Raw genomic sequence first — 27,946 nt, forward strand, 5'->3', positions numbered from 1 at the left:
GAATGTTATGGGTGAGAAAAGAGTGGTGAAAGTAAGTGAACTTGGAAAAGAGCCTTTTGTGAAGAAATACCAGAAGAGATTGAATGCAGAATAACAAAAAGTTGACTAAAAAGTGCTAGGAGAGTGGGTAAGAAATGGGAGGTACTTAGGAAAGCAGTGCTGGCATGTGCAAGAGAAGCATGTAGCATGCACAAGATGGGAGATGTGTAAGTGAAAGAAGGTGATGGGATGACAAAGTGAAGTTGCTAGTGAGAGAGAAGAGAGAGGTATTTGGGCATTACATAAAAAAAAGTAAAATGCTCAGGGAGTAGAATATGGCAAATGTCATGCCCATCTTTAAGAAAGGAGACCAGGAAGAGGCTCTGTACTTTAATACAGTTTCCTTGATGAGTGTGATCTGTAAGGTTCAGGAATAGTTAACCAGAAAGCAAATGGATGGCTTTATAATAAGGAGAAAATACCTAAGTGAGAAACAACAGTTTTAGGTAAAGGAGGTCATGTGCAACATTCCTTGTAGATTTTTGTGAGAGTGTGAGCATTGTCCTAGACAAGAGGGAAGGCTGGTAAGATTGTTTTCATGGGGGCTGATTGAGAAGCTGGAATACCAGTCAGAAATAACGGGAAGACTCCTACAATTAATTGAAGATTATCGTAATGGAAGGAAAAAAAGGACTTTTGTCAGAGGAGCCTTCTTCAGAAGGTTGTAAGTCACCATTAGAGTGCCAAAGTGCTATGTTTTGGACCATTACTCTTCTTAATCTGTATGAATGACTTGCTTTCAAGAAATGAAGTCCTACCTAAATATCTTTGCAGATGGTGCGCAAGTTATTAGGGAAGTGAAAAGCTAGGAGGATAACATTTGCTTACAAAAGGACCTAAACAGCTCCAAGTTGGTCTGATACATAGCTGAAGAAATTCAAACCAAGCAAATGAAATAATGAGAATGGTACAAAGTGAAAGGCCTCAGTATGTTTATTATGTCATAGGAAACAAGCAGAAGGACTCTGTGTGTGAAAAGTATTTCAGTGTTAACATTATCCTTAGCCTGTCATTAGAGTCTCACATTCTCACATTAGGAGAATAGTAATGGAGATGTGTTGTTTTCTAGCAAATATCAGAATAGCTTTTAGGTATATGCATAAAGAAATGTATAGCAAGTTGTTCATATCCTACATAAGGCCAAAACTAGAATGTGCTTCTCAAGTTTGGTCACCACATGTAAAGGAGCACATAAAGTTAATAGAGACATTCTAGAGGAGAGCAACAAAGATGGTACCAGAATTTAGATAGCCAGGCTACAGGGAAAGGCTAAATGATCTAAATTTTCCCACCATAGAAGGGAAAAGAGTGAAGGGTAACCTGATCACAACCTTTTAAGTTTTTAAAACAGTTCAGTATTGGGACAGTGATCAGTTCTTTGAGAGAGGTTGTGATAGAGCCATCAGGGACATAACATGAAGGAAAGAAGAAACATGTAAAAAAAATCTAAGAAGTACTTTTATAATACAAAAGTGGTGGATTAATTGAGCCAAATGACTGAGAACATGGTTAATGAAGACAACATACTTAGATTCAAGAAGTTGTATGATAGAGAATGTTCCATTGATGGAACCAAACAATCATAAAACTCCATCCTCATACACTACAGTTGATTCTCTCTCTCTCTCTCTCTCTCTCTCTCTCTCTCTCTCTCTCTCTCTCTCTCTCTCTCTCTCTCTCTCTCTCTATATATATATATATATATATATATATATATATATATACGAATAAAGTGTATATGAATGCGCACCTTCATAGAACATACAAAGCTCCAACATTATATCCCTGGGGATAGGGGATTAAGAATACTTCCCACGTATTCCCTGCGTGTCGTAGAAGGTGACTAAAAGGGGAGGAAGCGGGGGGCTGGAAATCCTCCCCTCTTGTTTTTTTTTAATTTTCCAAAAGAAGGAACAGAGGGGGCCAGGTGAGGATATTCCAAAAAAGGCCCAGTCCTCTGTTCTTAACGCTACCTCGCTAACGCGGGAAATGGCGAATAGTTTAAAAGAAAGAAAAGAAAATATATATATATATATATATATATATATATATATATATATATATATATATATATATATATATTGCTTTGTCGCTGTCTCCCGCGTTTGCGAGGTAGCGCAAGGAAACAGACGAAAGAAATGGCCCAACCCACCCCCATACACATGCCTTGATTCAATCCACTGACAGCACGTCAACCCCAGTATACCACATCGCTCCAATTCACTCTACTCTTTGCCCTCCTTTCACCCTCCTGCATGTTCAGGCCCCGATCACACAAAATCTTTTTCACTCCATCTTTCCACCTCCAATTTGGTCTCCCTCTTCTCCTCGTTCCCTCCACCTCCGACACATATATTCTCTTGGTCAATCTTTCCTCACTCATTCTCTCCATGTGCCCGAACCATTTCAACACACCCTCTTCTGCTCTCTCAACCATGCTCTTTTTATTTCCACACATCTCTCTCTCTCTCTCTCTCTCTATATATATATATATATATATATATATATATATATATATATATATATTTTTTATTTCTTTTTTTTCATACTATTCGCTATTTCCCGCGATAGCGAGGTAGTGTTAAGAACAGAGGACTGGGCCTTTGAGGGAATATCCTCACCTGGACCTCTTCTCTGTTCCTTCTTTTGGAAAAAAAAAAAAAAAAAAAAAAAACGAGAGGGGAGGATTTCCAGCCCCCCGCTCCCTTCCCTTTTAGTCGCCTTCTACGACACGCAGGGAATACGTGGGAAGTATTCTTTCTCCCCTATCCCCAGGGATATATATATATATATATATATATATATATATATATATATATATATATATATATATATATATATATATATATTTTTTTTTTTTTTTTTTTTAATACTTTGTCGCTGTCTCCCGCGTTTGCGAGGTAGCGCAAGGAAACAGACGAAAGAAATGGCCCAACCCCCCCCCATACACATGTACATACACACGTCCACACACGCAAATATACATACCTACACAGCTTTCCATGGTTTACCCCAGACGCTTCACATGCCTTGATTCAATCCACTGACAGCACGTCAAACCCTGTATACCACATCGCTCCAATTCACTCTATTCCTTGCCCTCCTTTCACCCTCCTGCATGTTCAGGCCCCGATCACACAAAATCTTTTTCAATCCATCTTTCCACCTCCAATTTGGTCTCCCTCTTCTCCTCGTTCCCTCCACCTCCGACACATATATCCTCTTGGTCAATCTTTCCTCACTCATTCTCTCCATGTGCCCAAACCATTTCAAAACACCCTCTTCTGCTCTCTCAACCACGCTCTTTTTATTTCCACACATCTCTCTTACCCTTACGTTACGTTACGTTATATATATATATATATATATATATATATATATATATATATATATATATATATATATATATACCTTTTTGTATTATACTGTACAATACTTGTGGATTTTGTAATCTGTATTTATCTAACTGAAAACATTTTTGATCATTCAGAAATTATCTTTTGTTTTCAGTGGCAAGATGGTGGATCAGCAGCAGTTTTGTCTGCGGTGGAATAACCATGGGTCAACATTGGTAGCTGTATTCGACAATTTGTTGGCTAGTGAGTCCCTTGTGGATGTCACACTCTTTGCTGAAGGCCACCTGCTGAAAGCACACAAAGTTGTTCTATCAGCATGTTCTCCTTACTTCCAGGTAACTAGTTTCAGTGTTTTGCCCTTCCCATTTGGGTTTTATTTTAACTGGATAACGTGGATACTTCGTATATATGAAACAAATGATGAATGTGTTTATATTTCATGCTTTACTTCTTTTTAATTATATTGGTGAGCACTCTTTACTATTTATGGCCGTTATCTTGTTTCAGACACTGTTTGCTCAAACTACAGATAAGCACCCCATTGTGATATTAAAAGATGTGAAACATGTTGAGCTTAAAGCCTTGCTGGACTATATGTATCGGGGAGAAGTCAATGTCTCTCAGGATCAACTAGGGCCATTGATAAAGACGGCAGAGTCACTTAAGATTAAAGGTTTGGCTGATGGCAGCAATAAGACTGAAGCAGATTCAAATACTACACACTCTACCAGCCATGATCGGCTCAAATCTGAGAGCTCTCACCCAGATACAAAAGGATGTCGATCAGGTTTAGATGCCTTCCCTGTTCCTCCAGTCTCAGTTCCTTCTGTGTTATCGACTGTCTTGACGATGCCACCTGCACTCAGCTTGGCTTCATCAAATCTGGTTGCTCCCATTAAGTTACCCAATTTGGCCACCACAACAGTGATGGACCCCTGTCCACGAGAGGATGGGGGTTCTCCTCATGCCAAACGCAGAAAAAAAATGCGTCAAAAATCTGGCGAGACTTGTGACAGTGGAGACAGTGATGGTCGATCATCTGGTTCACCAGGAGACAGCATTCACTTGCCCCGCATACCAGCAACTATTACTCCTATAACGTCTCATCATCCTGCTCATCGTGAGCAACATCAACAGCAGAAGGAACGTGAGAGAGAACTTGAGAGGGAACGTGAACGAGAACGTGAACAAGAACTACTCCGGGAGCGTGAACGAGAACGGGAGCGAGAACGAGAACGAGAGCGAGAAAGAGAAATGAAAGAAACACTACGAGCAAGTAGTCCTTCTCCTGAAAACATTATAGGGTCATCACGAGGGGAATGTCGAATAGATATTCCCCGGTCATCACCAAGTGTAACAAGGCCCCATAGTGATCATGATCATGGCTCCTCAAGCCCCAGTAAACCTCTTTCAGTAGGAGGTCGTCCTGATGAAAATAGCAGTGATGCCAACCACCAATCAGATGATGACTGTGATGACAAAAGCATAATTGATCGAATATCTCATGACCATCCTGATACCCCTGGACCATCAACATCACGTCTGCTGCCAGATGATGCTCCACATACACCAAGTAAGTGTTAAAGTCTTCATGCAAGATATCAAGTCATTGTTTAATTGATTGAATATCACCAGTAAATTGAATTATTGTTAAACTCTTCCCAGTCTTTGATGATAAGATTTTTCCCAAAATTTTGCTGCAGATGGCTTTATTATTGTATTAACACCTTTTCAGGTTATCTTGGGTGGCCATATCCACCAGAGACATCAGCTAGTGATGAATCCTTCCCCTCCTTAGAAAACACCAATCAAGGTAAAGTGGAGACATAAACAGCTTTTGTAGCTTCTGTGGACTGAAGAAAATACATAGTCAAGAGATTTGTCATAATGTGGATCAGCTATGTATAGGCTATTTAAATGGATGATAGTTTTTGGTGTAGATATAGTGTTCCTCTTTTGTAATGTCTTCCTCTTTCCTACATTTATTTTTCTCTTTCTTTACCCTAGTATTAGTGTGCCAATATCAGCATCTCATTCACCATCATTTCCACCCAGTTTTGTAGAGTACTAGCTTTACCTCATACAGACTTCATCCTCACTAGCATTTTTCCGAGATTTTCTTACATATTCTTGCCACTTACACACAAGTCTGTACTGCATCAATTTACTTTCTATCTCTTCCTTTCTCATTATTTTTTCTCCCAAGATCTGTTTGTTTTCATTTTGTTCATATACATCATTTTTCTAACTGTCTGTACTGCATCAATTTTCTTTCTATCTCTTCCTTTCTCATTATTTTTTCTCCCAAGATCTGTTTGTTTTCATTTTGTTCATATACATCATTTTTCTAACTGTTCTCTATTGAACGTTATATTGTACTCAATATGACCTCCATTCATTACTGTTTTCGTGCAAATTTAGATTCTTTCATTCTTTATTCTCCTCAACTATTTTATAATATTAATTTCACATATCTTTTCATAGCTTTTACTTAAGTGCCTTACATATATGTTACCTCCTTTGATAATGCTTTCTATAACTGCCTCCACATCACCTCAGCATTACATAGTACTGTTTCAGATTCTCTTAGCTTCCTGCCCTTCTCTTGGAAGTTACGTTTACACCATCTTTCCTGAAGTTTTTTTATGGTTCTCGTTTTATATGCACATTTCTTGTTCATACCCTCTATAGTAATAGATCAGCCTGCATGTTAGCGCTACATGATCTCAGAGACTCCCTTCCAACCATCTCTTTGACTGGGGAGAGGAAAACATTACACAGGAGAAAGTAGAAAACAGTAATTTTCTTAAAGAATGGAAATTGGGGGTGATTTCATGTGTGAGATGGTGATATTGACGTTGTATGAAAACATGAAAAGATGGTTGTGTCTTCTTAGCATAGGTAGTGGGATGTATGATTGGATAGAACTGATTATGTGAACCCATTAGGCAAATGAAAGGTTGGGCTTGCACTTAGGCGATGAAAAATTTGTAAGGAGTAACAGAAGATGTATGTATCATTTATGAGTTAAGAAGAGGCATATGAAAAAGATAGTAGGACAGCTCTCTGGAGGTTTTGATTGCTAAATGGTGCACAGGAAGATTCTTAAATGCCCTCAAAAGGTGTGATTAAAGTAGTACATGAGTGATTATGAGTGAAAGTGTGAGTGATTTGAAACAACTTTGGGAGTGTGTCATGGTTATTTGATATCATGATGGTTGTTTTGTGTTTTGTATGATTGGGACAATATGTAAGATGAATGCATGGTAGAGAAACAAAAATGTCATGCCAGATCTTGGTGAAACAAGATTGAATTTGCCACAATTGTGTCATCCAAATGAGCTTGTTATGTCTGCAGAATTAAAGAGCAAGTTGCATAGAATGTTGAACCATTTTGGTAATTTATATAGGAAGATAGTGAAAGTAGGTAAATAAAAGTTTACCTTTAGTTTTTGAAAGTGAAGGGATGCTATAGAAGAATTGGAAGCTGTGGATTATAATTAGGTTGTGGGAAAGCTGAGGTTGCAGGTATTGTGTGCAAGGGAGAAAGAATTGGAAATGCACTAAAAGCATTAGTAGATATGAAATATTCAAGTGTAGAGTGCACAAGAAGTGTGCATGAAGAGTTCATGTACCAGCTCTCATCTATAGACATGAGTCCAGAGTTTGTGTAGGTCAGGATGGCTCAAGAAAAGAATAGTAAAGATGGATAACTTGCAGAATTATGAGGACAGAAGAGAAAATTACGATGTGAGAAGATAACTTGAAGAATTATTAGGACAGAATTGAAAATTAAGATGTGAGAGGATAATTTGCAGAATTATGAGGACAGAATAGAATATTAAGATTAGAAGAATAAATAGTGTGAAGAAATCATTATAAAGGCTCATATATGAAAGTCTCATAAGATGCTCTGATCATGTAGAACATATAACAGATGATAGGGCTTCAAAAAGATATGTAATAGTGCAGTTGAAGGTACAAGTAATAGAGTTAGACAATAAAAGATGATAGGTGTTGTGAGAGAATTTATTAGGGCTGGTTATATTTCAGATAAGGATGTTTGGAGACTGATTTAGGTCATGCATTTGAGGCATTTTGTGCATAGGGATGATGTGAATGAAGGGTGGAATTGCTTGTTTCACTTTAACACAATAGGCATGGGTTGAGGGTATGTATGAATGATTTGAGAATCTGAATGTATTGGATTCCCCCCATGGAAGTAGAAATGAGCTAATGATGAATACAATAGATACATGCATGTAATATTCATGTCTGAAATCCATAAGTTTTGTATATATCACTGATTATGATATCAAAATTAGAAGATATTTTATGATTGTGTTTATTGATATTGCCAAGTACTGTCCACAGAGGCTTCATTGGTTTAAGTAGTAAAGTACATATTGGCACAAATCTATTTGTCTTTATTCCTTAACTACTTTCATTTGATTTGTATGTTTTTTCTCAGATGAAACATTTTGTGATATATACATTTTTTATTACACATTTTCTGCTTATTTGACTCTTTTACAGTATTTTCAGTTTTATTTGATAATTTGTATTTGCATTTTTCAACTTTATAAACAGTATACAGTTCATAAGATTTTGTTGATATTGTGCCAATGTAGTGTAGTCATCCTGTAGCCATGTAGATACTAGCTTGTGGTGGAGAGTAGCCACATTGTAACACACTTATTGGGCAGTACCATTTGATTCCTAGTAGCTTTGTAATTCTTAGTGGGTAAGAGGGTGATGGTACTGTACTGCTCTTAGTTCTCAACATCTGCAACTTTTTTTGACTTTACTTTTGTACTAGTAGTTACGATATTCTTTCACTACAGAAGACTATAATTATCTTTTAGTAGGTGTTATTTCAATTATAATTTGTTAAGTATTTGAGCATGATACTGGTCTGTTATTACATCACTACTTTTAAATTTTCTGTTTTTTTACTAAAGCAGGAATATGCCAGTTGCCCATTGCTAAAGATTATTTGCTGATAACTACCTAAAGGCCCAATAGGTGTGTTCAGTCTCCTTGAAAACCCAGAGGTCCCATTCCTATTTTCTCATTTGTCGTTAGTGGTTGAGATTGTCTTTGCTGGTGAACCTGTTCGGGTTGGTTGTTTATGGAATCACAGTATTTCATTTTCTCCATGGTATATGCATTCTGTTTTGCCATTTGCTGGTGGTAATAGCTCCTGGTGATTATGTTTTGTGATGAAATATAAAAGAGGGTTATTGAGATTGGTGTGTTAAATCAAAATAGAAATATTTTTGACTCATTTTTCTCATTAAGTACCTTAATGTGCAGCTTAAAAAGTGAATTATGTTTTCGTATGGGAAAATATGTGGTCAGAAGTCATATGTGACACAGGAAGAAACTGTTGTAACTGTCTTAGAACTGTTACTTCTAGGAAAATTGGTATTATATAGGCTGTGCAGTATTGAATAGTATTCTTCTTACATTACGAATGTCAAACCATTAAAGATAATTGAAACAGTCCAAAGAAGAGAAAATTCAGATATTTCTTATAAGTTATGAAATAACACAGCAAGACAAGTTTAGTACACTACAGGACACTACTGCTCACACATCCACCTTCTGTCACCAAGTATCTTACTATCAGAAACAGTCACGAGGGGGAAGTAGGAGCTGATGTCTTCTCTTCCTCATTGCAGGGATATGGAAAAACAAATTACTGGCTCCCTACCTAGGCTCCCCTCTGGCTCCCATCCCCCCTAGGTCCCACCCAGCCTTGGGCCCACCTTTTCCTGGGTTGTATGGGCCCCCACCGTCCTCCCCTTGGGGACGCCGTTCCCCATCCACACCTACCCTATCTGCACCTCATCTGATGTGCGCCCACGAGTGCTCTCGCTGCGGGCGCCTCTACAAGACACGCAAGGGTCTGAAGCACCACATCAAGAATGAGTGTGGAGTGGAACCTCGGTTTCAGTGCTCCCATTGTGACTGGAAGTTCAAGCAGAAGGCTCACCTTATGAGGCACATGGCTCGTAAGCATACTGCAAGCTGAGAACGCCTGCATGCACTTGTAAGGCCCACAATAGTGGCAGGTAATGTCATTATCCATATTGTTTGGTGCTGGGCGGTGGATGGCAGCAAACAGGGCATGGGAAGATGAGCACATTTGACATAAGTGCTTAACATCAAACATTGGAATTATGCAGGATATTGGCTGAGTCACCCTTAAGGGGGCCCCACCCTGTGTCCCATGAGGCATTTTTGCAGACCTGAAACCTCAGTGCAGGAAATTCCTGCAACATCTACTTACCTATGGTGATGGTGGTGTTGGTTGGCAGAATAACATGGGTGGTTCTCCAGTGTACGCAACAATAAGGTGATGGACTAGGAACACCAAGATCACAGTATTGTGTTTATGCATCTGCTCAGAAGAGCTAACACTCCCAAAACTTGCAAGGAGCAATGAGGTGCTGGACTGGTTACACCCAGAGCACAACACTGTGCCTGCACTGATGCTCTAAGAAGCTCACACTTTCTCTGCTGTTGGAACACTACAAAATCTTGCTGTTTACACAATGTTTATTAGAAAGGCAGCTTCAACTGTGACATTGTTGCAGTGGCTGAATATTTTATGTTAGAGTATCTATGATGTGAATAATGGACTAATGGACTCTGATTGTGTTTTCAATCTGGTGGTATCCCAGTGATTTCTGATGTTGTTCTGTAACTGTGGATGTCAATATGTGCAATAATTGTACAGTTAGATGTATGGATGAAGAAACTGAAGAGCAGTTAAAGCTCTTGTGATAGTCAGGGTGCCTTTTTAAGGCTTTTTCTGTCAGCATATATGTGATTTCTTCTAAAGCCTTAGCATACTTTGTTGTCACATTACTAAAGAACCTGAGAACTACCTGTTTAGAAAAGGTATATTGTTGTATTAGTATTGAATGTTTAAAGATTTTAGAGTTAACTGTTCTGTTTGGTTTTATTCTATGAACTTGCCTGGGACCAGTCATAAGTTAAGGGATAGTTGCGTGGGATTGAATCATAATTATGAGGTTTCACTGTAAAACTACATAAATACATGTATGTTGTATCACTTTGCTAAAGTGCAGTTTCTTGGAAATACTTCAGTCTTACATCAAAGATTAAATCCATATATGTTTGTCTGTTTGCTACTGTGCAGTTTCTGTGGAAAGAACTTCAATCTTACATCAGAACTCAGTAAATTGTGTAATGTTACATTGTTTTATGCAAGCTGTTGATAGATTAATTTGAATATATCAAAGGTTGAACTTAGTCTGATGCATAAAGTTTAACCATTATTAGAAATTAAATGATTGTTCAAATTATATACATTACCTTACCGTGGGAATGAATATGGTTATATCCTAAGGCAGCTCTAGGCAGCAGACGTAAAGATTAATTTCTTTATTGAATGAGTGACGCTATCTTTAAGATGGAAGAGATAACATTTAATTTAGGATATATGGTGTTGTTATGCCTCAAGGCAGCACCAGGCAGCCTCTTTACTGCCTACCAGGTGCTAGTGGCAATTGGATCACTTGAAAAAGACCTGTTTGTAGGTGTCTTCCAGGTAAAGCTGGGAATAAAACATGGATCTGTTTTTTCTCGTCACTTACATCCTGCATCTGATGCAGGTTTATAAGAGAGTCTGCATTAGTTCAAAAAAAGTACCCACTTGCCACTTGATGGTCACAGCGCTCAGTACAAATGAATGCTCAGTGCAATAGTTTGATGGTAGTGTGCAATTCTATGCTGTAGAGAATTACTATGTGTGAAAGCAACAATAATAACTCTGCACCAATGTACAATGTAAAGAAAAATTTGTGTATACAGACAGTTTAGTGCAATTGCTTTTCTCAAGTAAAAATGTTTCATGAACTTTGATTTAGATGGCATTTTAAATTTTCAAATGCATGCTTCACACACATTTGTTAGCTGTCTTTCAGATGTACAAAATTAGAATGAAAGTAGCTAGGAATTAATAAAACATCACGTATATATATATATATATATATATATATATATATATATATATATATATATATATATATATATATATATATTCCTATGAGTCCACAGGGAAAATGAAACACGATAAGTTCCCAAGTGCACTTTCGTGTAATAATCACATCATCAGGGGAGACACGAGAGAGAAATATAAGTCAGTTGATATACATTGAAGAGACAAAGCTAGGATGCCATTTGGACGCCAAATGGCGTCCTAGCTTCGTCTCTTCGATGTATATCAACTGACATATTTCTCTCGTTTCTCCCCTTATGATGTGATTATTACACGAAAGTGCACTTGGGAACTTATCGTGTTTCATTTTCCCCATGGACTCATAGGAATATCTTGATCACGTGCAAAATTGTGATCCTTTCCAATATATATATATATATATATATATATATATATATATATATATATATATATATATATATATATATATGTTTTAGTGTTTTGGCTTGGGTTGTTACTGTTGCACTCACACTCAGCTGTAGGTATCCTGCAACAAAAGACTGTCTATCTGTGATTGTTAACAAGTCATCATGGATCAAATCTGTGAGATCTAAAGTCTTGTACATAATTCTTCATATGCTCAAGAATGCCTAGTTTTAAGATTTAATTCACATGTGTGAATACATTTAAACATGACATAGTCAGAAAATTTATCCTGTCCTGTGATGGATTTCTAACATTAAAAGGTTTCAGGAGAATATATATATATATATATATATATATAGAGTCAGAACATGTAATGTTCACTTGTAAATCAGTGTAAACGATCTTACCATTGTGTGTCCAAGAATTGAAACTAGGCTTCCAAGAATAGGAAGTGGATGGCATAATCACTTGACCATCGGTAGTCATGTTGTTACACCATCTCCTTAGCATGGGTTCAGCTCAGGCATGCAATGATAGAAGTGTTTATCTCTCTCTCTCTCTCTCTCTCTCTCTCTCTCTCTCTCTCTCTCTCTATATATATATATATATATATATATATATATATATATATATATATATATATTTTTTTTTTTTTGCCGCTGTCTCCCGCGTTTGCGAGGTAGCGAGGTATATATATATATATATATATATATATATATATATATATAGAACCTTCACTTCACTGTGAAGAGATATATGCAACAATCACCACTGGAAAGAGAAAATAAAAATTGTTAGCACTTTTGTTTATTACATCCTCAGACATAGGATTTGATAAATGAAAGTGCTCACCGTTTTTATTTTCTCTTTCCAGTTGTGATTGTTGCATATATATATATATATATATATATATATATATATATATATATATATATATATATATATATATATATAGTATTATGTTATATTATAAATTTTATTACGCTAGGGTCTCATTTGAAGAAAGAGTCCTGTTGTTACCCAGGAAGTCTATCCAAGGTCTCTTGCAGCTCAAGGCTATACTACTTACAATAACAGGGGAAATATGGCCTCCTTTGGAGTGAAAAGTTCTTTAATGGGACTGTATTCCAAATGATACAGCCTTGCCAAGGTGACTTTTTACTTGAGGTGTAACTCATAGGAAGAGTGCAGTTGGACTTCATATATTCATGTGAGAAACTGCAGAAGTTGTTGACCGAGTTTGGAAAAGTGTGTGAAAGGAGAAGGTTGAGAGTAGATGTGAATAAGATAGGTTATTAGGTTCAATAAGGTTGAGGGACAAGTTGATTGGGATGTAACTTTGAATTGAGAAAAATTGGAGGAAGTGAAGTCTTTTAGATATCTGGGAGTGGACTTAGCTGCAGATGGAACCAAGGAAGGGGAAGTGAGTCACAGGATGGGGGGAGGGGGTGAAGGTTCTAGGAGTGATGAAGAATGTATAGAAGGAAAAAACATTGCTCAGAGCAAGAATGGGTATGTTTGAAGGAATAGTAGTTCCAACAATGTTGTATGGTTGCGAGGGTGGATGTGTTGGAAATTCAATGTTTGAGGACAATATGAGGTGTGAGGTGGTTTGATCAAGTGAGTAATAATGAAAGGGTAAGAGAGATGTGTGGAAATAGAAAGGGTGTGGTTGAGAGAGCTGAAGAGGATGTGTTGAAATTGTTTGGACATATGGAGAGAATGAGTGAGGAAAGATTGATGGAGATTGACAAAGAGGATATATGTGTCAGAGGTAGAGGGAAGAAGGGGAAGTATGAGACCAAATTGGAGGTGGAAGGATGGAGTGAAAAAGATTTTGAGCGATCGGGGCCTGAAGATACAGGAGGGTGGGAGGCATGCAAGGAATAGAGTGAATTAAAACGATGTGGTATACCAAAGTCAACGTGCTGTCAATGGACTGAACCAAGGCATGTGAAGCATCTGGGGTAAACCATGGAAAAGTCTGTGGGGCCTGGATGTGGATAGGGAGCTGTGGTTTTGGTGGATTACACATGACAGCTAGATACTGAGTGTGAACAAGTGTGGCCTTTTTGTCTGTTTTCCTTGTGCTGCCTCGCTTCAGTGAAGCAGGGGGTAGCGATATTGTTCCTGTGGGGCTGGGTAGCGACAGGAATGGATGAAGGCAAGCAAGTATGAATATGTACATGTGTATATATGTATATGTCTGTGTATGTGGATGTATATGTTGATATGTATATATATGTGCATGTATAGGGATTTATATTTATACATGTGTGTGTATATGAGTGGATGTGCCATTTTTTGTCTGTTTCCAGGTGCTTCCTCACTGATGCAGGAAACAACGATTCAAGTACATATATTTTTTTTTAGTGCATATTCGCCATTTTTCACATTAGCTAGGTAACATTAAGAACAGAGGACTTAACCTTTGAGGGAATATCCTCACTTGGCCCCCTTCTCTGTGTGTATGTGTGCTGTGTTCATGGAGTCTGCCTGCATTAGGTTACACCATGAGTGACAATTCACCTTTGATGAGGCTGTTGTCATTGGGAGTACAGTCTCATAAAAGAACTTCTAACTTGAAAGGAGTCCATTATACTATTGCTGGGAGTACAGCAACCTTGGACTGCAGAAGCCTCTGGAAAGGAGGTCCTGGATAACACTACAACACTTTTTCAGAAAGGGGTCCTGGGGCAGTTATAAATGAAATACAGTATATAACCACCTGAATATGGTTTTGTTGTTAGTGAAATGATTGTGAGATTGCATCATCATCAGAGAATGAAAAGTCTTGTTGAGGAACCTTTCACTCTAGATTAGACCATCATTTCCCAGCTTCTGTTTCTAGTCCAATTTTTTTGCAGAACCCTATAAGACTTGGGGTTAATTGACTAAGAAATTATGAATCTTATATATTATATTTTATATTTGTTTGCTGTTTCTTGAATTAGTAATGTAGTAGCTCACATACATTCTCTTGCTATCAGTGTGTAATGCATTGAAATCACAACCCAATCTGACAGACCTTCCCTGGTTTCTTCCTGCAGCTTCATATTCCTTAGTTCAGTCCATTGACAGCATGTCCCCTTTTGTTTTCCACATCGCCTCAGTTCACCTTGACCTTTACATGTTTTACACATTCCTGTCTGATCAGGCCCTGAACACTCCAGAAATTTTTCACTCCATCCTCTTCTATCTCCATTTCATTATGCCTCTTCTTTTTTCTAAACACGCACACTTACACATGCTGATAGCACAAGAGAAGTGAATCACTAAGATCCAATTCACATCCTCAGGGATACAGAGATAATTAACATGACCTCATTGGGTGAGGGCCAAGCAGGAAGTTCAAGAAGGAATGTGATTCTGTCTGCATCATCAATCTGTTTTGAAAACTTAATGGTTGTGATCAGGTCACCCCCTTATTCTTTATTCTTCCAAGATGGTCAAATTTGAAGCCTTTAGCTTTTCCCTGTAACTTAGCTCTTTTAATTCTGGTACAATCTTTTTTGCCTTTCTCAGGACCTGATCAAAATGGTTTCAGCAAAGTTTTCATAGTGTGTGTGATTACTGTTTGTGTTATGGGGAGAGAGTTTTTCACTCATTTCTCCATCTGTTAACCCTATAGATACAGAACATGACTATTGCTATTTATGTACACACATACACACACACACACACACACACACACACACACACACACACACACAAATACAGTGCATATGAACGTACACTTTCATAGAACATAATGCCTTTCAACAGCAAGGATTCGAACCTCATATCATCTGCATGGTAGCTAGGAAGCTGAAATGAAGCAAAGAGTAGGTGAGTTGGGAAAGGTCTTGGACACATTGAGGAATGTGTGGAAAGAGAGGTTATTGTCTTTAAGGGCAAAAATACATATGTTTGATGGTGTAGCTGTCCCATTGGTTCTGTGTTTGGTGGAGTAGCAATCCCATTGGTTCTGTGTTTGATGATGTAGCAGTCCCATTGGTTCTGCGTGGATAAAAAGTATGGCCTTAGACAAATATGTAAAATATAGAGTGAATATATTGGAAGTGAAATGTTTAAGGACAGTATGTTGTGTGTAAAGGATTGATTTGAATTGAAATGATAGGGTAAGGGAGAGGCATGTAAGTAAGAGGAGTTTGTATGAGAAGAGCTGAAGAGGGTGTGCTGATATGGTTTGGACACATGAAGAGAATGAGTAAGGAGAGGAAAAAGGAAAATAGGGAAATCAAGGAGAAATGTGATTTACAGAGGACAATGTTCTGTCACTGGGCAGAACCAAGGCAAATCAAGTGGTTTGGGGAACCATGCAAAGGTCTGTAGTTCCTGGTTGTAGATAGAGATTCATGGTTTTTATGTAATATAATAACAGCTAAAGAATGGATATGTGTAAATGAGGTTATTTCTTTTTTTGTGACCAACCTGGATTGGGTATGATATAAGTTATGGCAAACATATATGAAAGAAATGAAGAAAAAGAAAAAAATGTTTGTGTTTGTGCATGTGAGAGACCAAATTGGAGATGGAAGAATGAAATGTAAAAGATTTTTAGCAGTTGGGGCCTGAACTTACAGGAGGGTGAAAGACATGCACAGAATAGAGTGAACTATATAACCACCCCTACTTATGTAGTTGTAGAAGGCGACTAAAGGGGATAGGGGGGATAGAAACCCTCCCCTTGTATTTTAACTTTCTAAAAGGGGAAACAGGAGTCACACAGGGAGTGCTCATCCTCCTTGAAGGCTCAGATTGGGGTGTCTAAATGTGTGTGGATGTAACCAAGATGAGAAAAAAAGGAGAGATAGGTAGTATGTTTGAGGAAAGGAACCTGGATGCTTTGGCTCTGAGTGAAATGAAGCTCAAGGGTAAAGGGGAAGAGTGGTTTGGGAATGTCTTAGGAGTAAAGTCAGGGGTTAGTGAGAGGACAAGAGCAAGGGAAGGAGTAGCACTACCCCAGAAACAGGAGTGGTGGAAGTATGTGATAGAGTGTAAGAAAGTAAATTCTTGATTGATATGGGTAAAACTGAAAGTGGATGGAGAGAGATGGGTGATTATTGGTGCATATGCACCTGGGCATGAGAAGAAAGATCATGAGAGGTAAGTGTTTTGGGAGCAGCTGAGTGAGTGTGTTAGTAGTTTTGATGCACGAGACCAGGTTATAGTGATGGGTGATTTGAATGCAAAGGTGAGTAATGTGGCAGTTGAGGGAATAATTAGTGTACATGGGGTGCTCAGTGTTGTAAATGGAAATGGTGAAGAGCTTATAGATTTATGTGCTGAAAAAGAACTGGTGATTGGGAATACCTGGTTTAACAAGAGAAATATATATAAGTATACGAATGTAAGTAGGAGAGATGGCCAGAGATCATTATTGGATTATGTGTTAATTGATAGGCAGCGAAAGAGAGACTTTTGGATGTAAATGTGCCGAGAGGTGCAACTGGAGGGATGTCTTATCATTATCTTGTGGAGGCAGAAGTGAAGATTTGTAGAGGTTTTCAGAAAAGAAGAGAGAATGCTGGGGTGAAGAGAGTGGTGAGAGTAAGTGAGCTTGGGAAGGAGACTTGTGTGAGGAAGTACCAGGAGAGACTGAGTACAGAATGGAAAAATGTGAGAACAAAGGAGGTAAGGGAGTGGGGGAGGAATGGGATGTATTTAGGGAAGCAGTGATGGCTTGTGTAAAAGATGCTTGTGGCATGAGAAGCATGGGAGGTGGGCAGATTAGAAAGGGTAGTGAGTGGTGGGATGAAGAAGTAAGATTATTAGTGAAAGAGAGGAGAGAGGCATGTGGACGATTTTTGCAGGGAAATAATGCAAATGACTGGGAGATGTATAAAAGAAAGAGGCAGGGGGTCAAGAGAAAGGTGCAAGAGGTGAAAAAGAGGGCAAATGAGAGTTGGGGTGAGAGAGTATCATTAGATTTTAGGGAGAATAAAAAGAAGTTTTGGAAGGAGGTAAATAAAGTGCATAAGACAAGGGAACAAATGGGAACATCAGTGAAGGGGGCTAATGGGGAGGTGATAGCAAGTAGTGGTGATGTGAGAAGGAGATGGAGTGAGTATTTTGAAGGTTTGTTGAATGTGTTTGATGAGAGAATGGCAGATATAGGGTGTTTTGGCCGAGGTGGTGTGCAAAGTGAGAAGGTTAGGAAGAATGATTTGGTGAACATAGAAGAGGTAGTTAAAGCTTTGTGGAAGATGAAAGCCGTCAAGGCAGCAGGTCTGGATGGTATTGCAGTGGAATTTATTAAAAAAGGGGCTGACTGTATTGTTGAGTGGTCGGTAAGGTTATTTAATGTATGTATGACTCATGGTGAGGTGCCTAAAGATTGGCAGAATGCTTTCATAGTGCCATTGTACAAAGGCAAAGGGGATAAGAGTGAGTGCTCAAATTACAGAGGTATAAGTTTGTTGAGTATTCCTGGTAAATTATATGGGAGGGTATTGATTGAGAGGGTGAAGGCATGTACAGAGCATCAGATTGGGGAAGAGCAGTGTGGTTTCAGAAGTGGTTGAGGATGTGTGGATCTGGTGTTTGCTTTGAAGAATGTATGTGAGAAATACTTAGAAAAGCAAATGGATTTGTATGTAACATTTATGGATCTGGAGTAGACATACGATAGAGTCAATAGAGATGCTCTGTGAAAGGTATTAAGAATATATGGTGTGGGAGGCAAGTTGTTAGAAGCAGTGAAAAGTTTTTATCGAGGATGTAAGGCATGTGTATATGTAGGAAGAGAGGAAAGTGATTTGTTCTTAGTGAATGTAGGTTTGCGGCAGGGGTCCGTGATGTCTCCATGGTTGTTTAATTTGTTTGTGGATGGGGTTGTTAGGGAGGTGAATGCAAGAGTTTTGGAAAGAGGGGCAAGTATGAAGTCTGTTGTGGATGAGAGAGCTTTTAAAGTGAGTCAGTTGTTATTCGCTGATTATACAGTGCTGGCGGCTGATTCGGGTGAGAAACTGCAGAAGCAGGTGACTGAGTTTGGTAAAGTGTGTGTGAAAGAAGGGTACAGTAGGGTTGAGGGACAGGTCAATTGGGAGGTAAGTTTGAATGGAGAGAAATTGGAGGAAGTGAAGTTTTCTAGATATCTGGGAGTGGATTTGGCAGCGGATGGAACCATGGAAGCAGAAGTGAATCATGTGTGGAAGGCGAGAACGTTATCTTGGAAAGCAAAAATGGGTATGTTTGAAGGAATAGTGGTTCGAGCAATGATATATGTTTGCAAGGCGTGGGCTATAGATAGAATTGTGTGGAGGAGGGTGGATGTGCTGGAAATGAGATGTTTGAGGACAATATGTGGTGTGAGGTGGTTTGATCGAGTAAGTAATGAAAGTGTAAGAGAGAAGTGTGGTAATAAAAAGAGTGTGGTTGAGAGAGCAGAAGAGGGTGTTTTGAAATGGTTTGGTCACATGGAGAGAATGAGTAAGGAAAGATTGACCAAGAGTAGAAGTGGGAGACCAAATTGGAGGTGGAAAGATGGAGTGAAAAAGATTTTGAGTGATTGGGGCCTGAACATGCAGGAGGGTGAAAGGCGTGCAAGAAATAGAGTGAATTGGAACGATGTGGTATACTTGGGTCGACATGCTGTCAGTGGATTGAACCAGGGCATGTGAAGCGTCTGGGGTAAACCATGGAAAGTTGTGTGGGGCCTGAATGTGGAAAGGGAGCTGTGGTCTCGGTGCATTATGCATGACAGCTAGAGACTGAGTGTGAACAAATGTGGCCTTTGTTGTCTTTTCCTTGCGCTACCTTGTACACATGCGGGGGGAGGGGGTTGTCATTTCATGTGTGGCAGGGTGGCGACAGGAAACGAATAAGGGCAGACAGTGTGAATTATGTACATGTGTATGTATATGTCTGTGTGTATATGTATGTATACGTTGAGATGTATAGGTATGTATATGTGCATGTGTGGACATGTATGTATATACATGTGGATGTGGGTGGGATGGGCCATTCTTTCGTCTGTTTCCTTGCGCTACCTCACTAACGCGGGAGACAGCGACAAAGCAAAATGATGATAATAATAATAAATAAATATATGTATATATATATATATATATATATATATATATATATATATATATATATATATATATATATATATATATATATATATATTATACTTTTTCGCTGTCTCCCACATTAGCAAGGTAGCACAAAGAAACAGATGAAAGAATGGCCCAACCCTCCCACATACATATCTATATACCTAAACACCCACACACGCACATACACACATATACATTTCAACGTATACATACACAAACATATACATATATACACATGTACACATTCATACATGCTGCCTTCATCCATTCCCGCCGCCACCCTGCCACACATGAAATAGCATCTCCCTCCCCCGGCGTGTGCCCGAGGTAGCGCTATGAAAAAACAACAAAGGCCACATTCGTTCACACTCAGTCTCTAGCTGTCATGTGTAATGCACCGAAACCACAGCTCCCTTCCCACATCCAGGCCCCACAAAACTTTACCCCAGACGCTTCACATTCCCTGGTTCAATCCACTGACAGCACTTCAACCCCGGTATACCACATCGTTCCAATTCACTCTATTCCCTGCATGCCTTTCACCTTCCTGTATGTTCAGGCCCCGATCGCTCAAAATCTTTTTCACTCCATCCTTCCACCTCCAGTTTGGTCTCCCACTTCTCCTCATTCCCTCCACCTCTGACACATATATCCTCTCTGTCCGTCTTCCCTCACTCATTCGCTCCATGTGACCAAACCATTTCAAAACACCCTCTTCTGCAAAACACCCTCTGCTGCTCTCTCAACCACACTCTTTTTATTACCACACATCTCTCTTACCCTATTATTACTTACTCGATCAAACCACCTCACACCACATATTGTCCTCAAACATCTCATTTCCAGCATAACCACCCTCCTCCACACACACATATATATATATATATATTTTTTTTTTTTTTTTTTATACTTTGTCGCTGTCTCCCGCGTTTGCGAGGTAGCGCAAGGAAACAGACGAAAGAAATGGCCCAACCCCCCCCCCCATACACATGTACATACGTCCACACACGCAAATATACATACCTACACAGCTTTCCATGGTTTACCCCAGACGCTTCACATGCCTTGATTCAATCCACTGACAGCACGTCAACCCCTGTATACCACATCGCTCCAATTCACTCTATTCCTTGCCCTCCTTTCACCCTCCTGCATGTTCAGGCCCCGATCACACAAAATCTTTTTCACTCCATCTTTCCACCTCCAATTTGGTCTCCCTCTTCTCCTCGTTCCCTCCACCTCCGACACATATATCCTCTTGGTCAATCTTTCCTCACTCATTCTCTCCATGTGCCCAAACCATTTCAAAACACCCTCTTCTGCTCTCTCAACCACGCTCTTTTTATTTCCACACATCTCTCTTACCCTTACGTTACTTACTCGATCAAACCACCTCACACCACACATTGTCCTCAAACATCTCATTTCCAGCACATCCATCCTCCTGCGCACATCTCTATCCATAGCCCACGCCTCGCAACCATACAACATTGTTGGAACCACTATTCCCTCAAACATACCCATTTTTGCTTTCCGAGATAATGTTCTCGACTTCCACACATTTTTCAAGGCTCCCAAAATTTTCGCCCCCTCCCCCACCCTATGATCCACTTCCGCTTCCATGGTTCCATCCGCTGCCAGATCCACTCCCAGATATCTAAAACACTTCACTTCCTCCAGTTTTTCTCCATTCAAACTCACCTCCCAATTGACTTGACCCTCACCCCTACTGTACCTAATAACCTTGCTCTTATTCACATTTACTCTTAACTTTCTTCTTCCACACACTTTACCAAACTCAGTCACCAGCTTCTGCAGTTTCTCACATGAATCAGCCACCAGCGCTGTATCATCAGCGAACAACAACTGACTCACTTCCCAAGCTCTCTCATCCCCAACAGACTTCATACTTGCCCCTCTTTCCAAAACTCTTGCATTTACCTCCCTAACAACCCCATCCATAAACAAATTAAACAACCATGGAGACATCACACACCCCTGCCGCAAACCTACATTCACTGAGAACCAATCACTTTCCTCTCTTCCTACACGTACACATGCCTTACATCCTCGATAAAAACTTTTCACTACTTCTAACAACTTGCCTCCCACACCATATATTCTTAATACCTTCCACAGAGCATCTCTATCAACTCTATCATATGCCTTCTCCAGATCCATAAATGCTACATACAAATCCATTTGCTTTTCTAAGTATTTCTCACATATATATATATATATATATATATATATATGAGATCATGAGAGGCAAGTGTTTTGGGAGCTGCTGAATGAGTGTGTTAGTGGTTTTGATGCACAAGACCGGGTTATAGTGATGGGTGATTTGAATGCAAAGGTGAGTAATGTGGCAGTTGAGGGAGTAATTGGTATACATGGGGTGTTCAGTGTTGTAAATGGAAATGGTGAAGAGCTTGTAGATTTATGTGCTGAAAAAGGACTGGTGATTGGGAATACCTGGTTTAAAAAGCGAGATATACATAGGTATATGTATGTAAGTAGGAGAGATGGCCAGAGAGCGTTATTGGATTACGTGTTAATTGACAGGCATGCGAAAGAGAGACTTTTGGATGTTAATGTGCTGAGAGGTGCAACTGGAGGGATGTCTGATCATTATCTTGTGGAGGCTAAGGTGAAGATTTGTATGGGTTTTCAGAAAAGAAGAGTGAATGTTGGGGTGAAGAAGGTGGTGAGAGTAAGTGAGCTTGGGAAGGAGACTTGTGTGAGGAAGTACCAGGAGAGACTGAGTACAGAATGGAAAAAGTTGAGAACAATGGAAGTAAGGGGAGTGGGGGAGGAATGGGATGTATTTAGGGAATCAGTGATGGATTGCGCAAAAGATGCTTGTGGCATGAGAAGAGTAGGAGGTGGGTTGATTAGAAAGGGTAGTGAGTGGTGGGATGAAGAAGTAAGATTATTAGTGAAAGAGAAGAGAGAGGCATTTGGACGATTTTTGCAGGGAAAAAATGCAATTGAGTGGGAGATGTATAAAAGAAAGAGACAGGAGGTCAAGAGAAAGGTGCAAGAGGTGAAAAAGAGGGCAAATGAGAGTTGGGGTGAGAGAGTATCATTAAATTTTAGGGAGAATAAAAAGATGTTTTGGAAGGAGGTAAATAAAGTGCGTAAGACAAGGGAGCAAATGGGAACTTCGGTGAAGGGCACAAATGGGGAGGTGATAACAAGTAGTGGTGATGTGAGAAGGAGATGGAGTGAGTATTTTGAAGGTTTGTTGAATGTGTTTGATGATAGAGTGGCAGATATAGGGTGTTTTGGTCGAGGTGGTGTGCAAAGTGAGAGGGTTAGGGAAAATGATTTGGTAAACAGAGAAGAGGTAGTAAAAGCTTTGCGGAAGATGAAAGCCGGCAAGGCAGCAGGTTTAGATGGTATTGCAGTGGAATTTATTAAAAAGGGGGGTGACTGTATTATTGACTGGTTGGTAAGGTTATTTAATGTATTTATGACTCATGGTGAGGTGCCTGAGGATTGGCGGAATGCGTGCATAGTGCCATTGTACAAAGGCAAAGGGGATAAGAGTGAGTGCTCAAATTACAGAGGTATAAGTTTGTTGAGTATTCCTGGTAAATTATATGGGAGGGTATTGATTGAGAGGGTGAAGGCATGTACAGAGCATCAATTTGGGGAAGAGCAGTGTGGTTTCAGAAGTGGTAGAGGATGTGTGGATCAGGTGTTTGCTTTGAAGAATGTGTGAGAAATACTTAGAAAAGCAAATGGATTTGTATGTAGCATTTATGGATCTGGAGAAGGCATATGATAGAGTTGATATAGATGCTCTGTGGAAGGTATTAAGAATATATGGTGTGGGAGGCAAGTTGTTAGAAGCAGTGAAAAGTTTTTATCGAGGATGTAAGGCATGTGTACATGTAGGAAGAGAGGAAAGTGATTGGTTCTCAGTGAATGTAAGTTTGCGGCAGGGGTGTGTGATGTCTCCATGGTTGTTTAATTTGTTTATCGATGGGGTTGTTAGGGAGGTGAATGCAAGAGTTTTGGAAAGAGGGGCAAGTATGAAGTCTGTTGTGGATGAGAGAGCTTGGGAAGTGAGTCAGTTGTTGTTCGCTGATGATACAGCGCTGGTGGCTGATTCATGTGAGAAACTGCAGAAGCTGGTGACTGAGTTTGGTAAAGTGTGTGAAGGAGGAAAGTTAAGAGTAAATGTGAATAAGAGCAAGGTTATTAGGTACAGTAGGGTTGAGGGTCAAGTCAATTGGGAGGTGAGTTTGAATGGAGAAAAACTGGAGGAAGTAAAGTGTTTTAGATATCTGGGAGTCGATCTAGCAGCGGATGGAACCATGGAAGCGGAAGTGGATCATAGGGTGGGGGAGGGGGCGAAAATCCTGGGAGCCTTGAAGATGTGTGGAAGTCGAGAACATTATCTCGGAAAGCAAAAATGGGTATGTTTGAAGGAATAGTGGTTCCAACAATGTTGTATGGTTGCGAGGCGTGGGCTATGGATAGAGTTGTGCGCAGGAGGATGGATGTGCTGGAAATGAGATGTTTGAGGACAATGTGTGGTGTGAGGTGGTTTGATCGAGTGAGTAACGTAAGGGTAAGAGAGATGTGTGGAAATAAAAAGAGCGTGGTTGAGAGAGCAGAAGAGGGTGTTTTGAAGTGGTTTGGGCACATGGAGAGGATGAGTGAGGAAAGATTGACCTAGAGGATATATGTGTCGGAGGTGGAGGGAGCAAGGAGAAGAGGGAGACCAAATTGGAGGTGGAAAGATGGAGTGAAAAAGATTTTGTGTGATCGGAGCCTGAACATGCAGGAGGGTGAAAGGAGGGCAAGGAATAGAGTGAATTGGAGCGATGTGGTATACCGGGGTTGACGTGCTGTCAGTGGATTGAATCAAGGCATGTGAAGCGTCTGGGGTAAACCATGGAAAGCTGTGTAGGTATGTATATTTGCGTGTGTGGACGTATGTATATACATGTGTATGGGGGGGGTTGGGCTATTTCTTTCGTCTGTTTCCTTGCGCTATCTCACAAATGCGGGAGACAGCGACAAAGTATAAAAAAAAAATATATATATATATATATATATATATATATATATATATATATATATATATATATATATATATGTATATATATTTCTTTCATACTATTCACCATATCCCGCATTAGCGAGGTAGCGTTAAGAACAGATGACTGGACCTTTTGAGGGAATATCCTCACCTGTCCCCCTTCTCTGTTCCTTTTTTTTTGGGGGGGGGGGGGAAACGAGACAGGAGGATTTCCAGTCCCCCCGCTCCCTTCCCTTTTAGTCGCCTTCTACGACACGCAGGGAATACGTGGGAAGTATTCTTGCTCCCCTATCCTCAGGGATATATATATAGTGCTATTGTACAAAGGCAAAGGGGATAAAGGTGAGTGTTCAAACTAAGAGGCATATGTCTGTTGAGTATTCCTGGGAAATTGTATGGGAGGGTATTGACTGAGAGGGTGAAGGTAACTACTGAGTGTCAGATTGGGGAGGAGCTGTGTGGTTTCATAAGTGGTAGAGGGTGTGTGGATCAGGTGTTTGCTTTGAAGAATGTGTGTAAGAAATACTTAGAAAAACAGATGGTTTGTTTGTAGCATTTATGGATCTGGAGAAGGCATATGATAGGGTTGATAGAGATGCTTTGTGGAGGGTCTTGAGAACATGTGGTATGGGAGTAAGCTGCAAGAAGCAGTGAAAAGTTTTTACCAAGGATGGAATAAATGTGTACGAGTAGGAAGAGAGGAGAGCGAATGGTTCCCAGTGTAGGTCAGTCTGTGGCTGGGGTGTGATGTCCCCATGGTTGTTTGATTTCTTCATGGATTGGGTGGTTAGGGAGGTAAGTGCAAAAGTTTTGGAGAGAGGGGCGAGTATGCAGTCTGTTGGGGATGAGAGGGCCTGGGAAAAGAGTCAGTTGTTGTTTGTAAATGATACAGCTCTGGTGGCTGATTCGAGTGAGAAACTGCAGAAGTTGGTGACTGAGTTTGGAAAAGTGTGTGAAAGGAGAAAGTTGAGAGTAAATGTGAATAAGAACAAAGTTAATAGGTTAATTAGGGTTGAGGGACAAGTTAATGTGATATAAGTTTAAATGGAGAAAAATTGGAGAAAGTGAAGTGTTTTAGATGTCTGGGAGTGGACTTAGCAGGGAATGGAAGCAGAAGTGAGTCACAGGATGATGGAGGGGGCAAAACTTCTGGGAGCCATGAAGAATGTGTGGAAGGAGAAAACAGTATCTTTGAGAGCAAAAATGGTTAAGTTTGAAGGAATAGTTGTCCCAACAATATTATATGATTGCAAGGCATGGGTTATAGATAGGGGATGTATGGAGGAGGGTGGATATGTTGAAAATTAAATGTTTAAGGACAAAATGTTGTGTGACATTGTTTGATTGAGTAAGTAATGAAAGGGTAAGAGAGATGGGTGGAAATGAAAAAAGCAGAAGAGGATGTGTTGAAATAGTTTGGACATATGGAGAGAATGAGTGAGAAAAGGTTGACAAAGAGGATATATGTTTCAGAGGTGGAGGGAAGAAGGAGAAGCAAGAGGCCAAATTGAAGGTGGAATGATGGAGTGAAAAAGAGTTTGAGCGATCGGGGCCTGAACATACAGGAGGGTGAGAGGCATGCAAGGATTAAAGTGAATTGGAACAATGTGGTATACTGGGGTCGATGTGCTGTCAGTGGACTGAACCAGGGCATGTGAAACATCTATGGTAAACCATGGAAAGGTCTATGGGGCCTGTATGTGGATAGGGAGTTGTAGTTTTGGTGCATTACACATGAGAGCTAGAGATAGTGTGAACAAATATGTTTTTTTTTTCTTTTCTTGATGCCACCTCGCTGAAGCAGGAGAGTAGGGATGCTGTTTCCTGTGTGGTGGGATAGTTCTAGGAATGGATGAAGGCAAGCAAATATGAATATGTACATGTGTATATATGTATATGTTGACATGTATTTGTGTATATATATATATATATATATATATATATATATATATATATAATATATATATATATATATATATATATATATATATATATATATATATATATATATATATTATATATATATATATATATATAAATTCTGGGGGCCTTGAAGAGTGTGTGGAAGTCGAGAACATTATCTCGGAAAGCAAAAGTGGGTATGTTTGAAGGAGTAGTGGTTCCAACAATGTTGTATGGTTGCAGGGCGTGGGCTGTGGATGGAGTTGTGCGCAGGAGGATGGATGTGCTGGAAATGAGATGTTTGAGGACAATGTGTGGTGTGAGGTGGTTTGATCGAGTGAGTAACGTAAGGGTAAGAGAGATGTGTGGAAATAAAAAGAGCGTGGTTGAGAGAGCAGAAGAGGGTGTTTTGAAGTGGTTTGGGCACATGGAGAGAATGAGTGAGGAAAGATTGACCAAGAGGATATATGTGTCGGAGGTGGAGGGAACGAGGAGAAGAGGGAGACCAAATTGGAGGTGGAAAGATGGAGTGAAAAAGATTTTGTGTGATCGGGGCCTGAACATGCAGGGGGGTGAGGGGAGGGCAAGGAATAGAGTGAATTGGAGCGATGTGGTACACCGGGGTTGACGTGCTGTCAGTGGATTGAATCAAGGCATGTGAAGCGTCTGGGGTAAACCATGGAAAGCTGTGTAGGTATGTATATTTGCGTGTGTGGACATATATATATACATTGTATGGGGGGGGGTTGGGCCATTTCTTTCGTCTGTTTCCTTGCGCTACCTCGCAAATGCGGGAGACAGCGACAAAGTATAATAATAATAATAATAATGATAATATATATATATATATATATATATATATATATATATATATATATATATATATATATATTTTTTTTTTTTTTTTTTTTTTTTTTTTTTTTTGCTGTCTCCCGCGTCCGCGAGGTAGCGCAAGGAAACAGACGAAAGAAATGGCCCAACCCACCCCCATACACATGTATATACATACGTCCACACACGCAAATATACATACCTACACAGCTTTCCATGGTTTACCCCAGACGCTTCACATGCCCTGATTCAATCCACTGACAGCACATCAACCCCGGTATACCACATCGCTCCAATTCAC

The 27,946-nt window shown here is 39.7% G+C and overlaps 1 protein-coding gene across 6 annotated transcripts in view; it reads left to right on the top strand.

The window, feature by feature from the left end:
* Positions 1-27,946, top strand: part of LOC139754608 (uncharacterized) — a 385,727-nt gene that overhangs the window by 285,681 nt on the left and 72,100 nt on the right. For 5 of the 6 annotated variants that reach the window (XM_071672050.1, XM_071672054.1, XM_071672052.1 and 2 more), the window contains 3 exons: positions 3,550-3,730; positions 3,903-4,968; positions 5,131-5,208. In XM_071672050.1, coding sequence (XP_071528151.1) covers positions 3,550-3,730; positions 3,903-4,968; positions 5,131-5,208 — 1,325 coding nt within the window. Of the gene's footprint in view, positions 1-3,549; positions 3,731-3,902; positions 4,969-5,130; positions 5,209-9,079; positions 11,350-27,946 lie in introns of those variants that run through there. The other variant, XM_071672055.1, reaches the window with a different exon arrangement.

This window comes from Panulirus ornatus, chromosome 17 (genome assembly GCF_036320965.1).
Source record: "Panulirus ornatus isolate Po-2019 chromosome 17, ASM3632096v1, whole genome shotgun sequence".
NCBI lineage: Eukaryota > Metazoa > Arthropoda > Malacostraca > Decapoda > Palinuridae > Panulirus > Panulirus ornatus.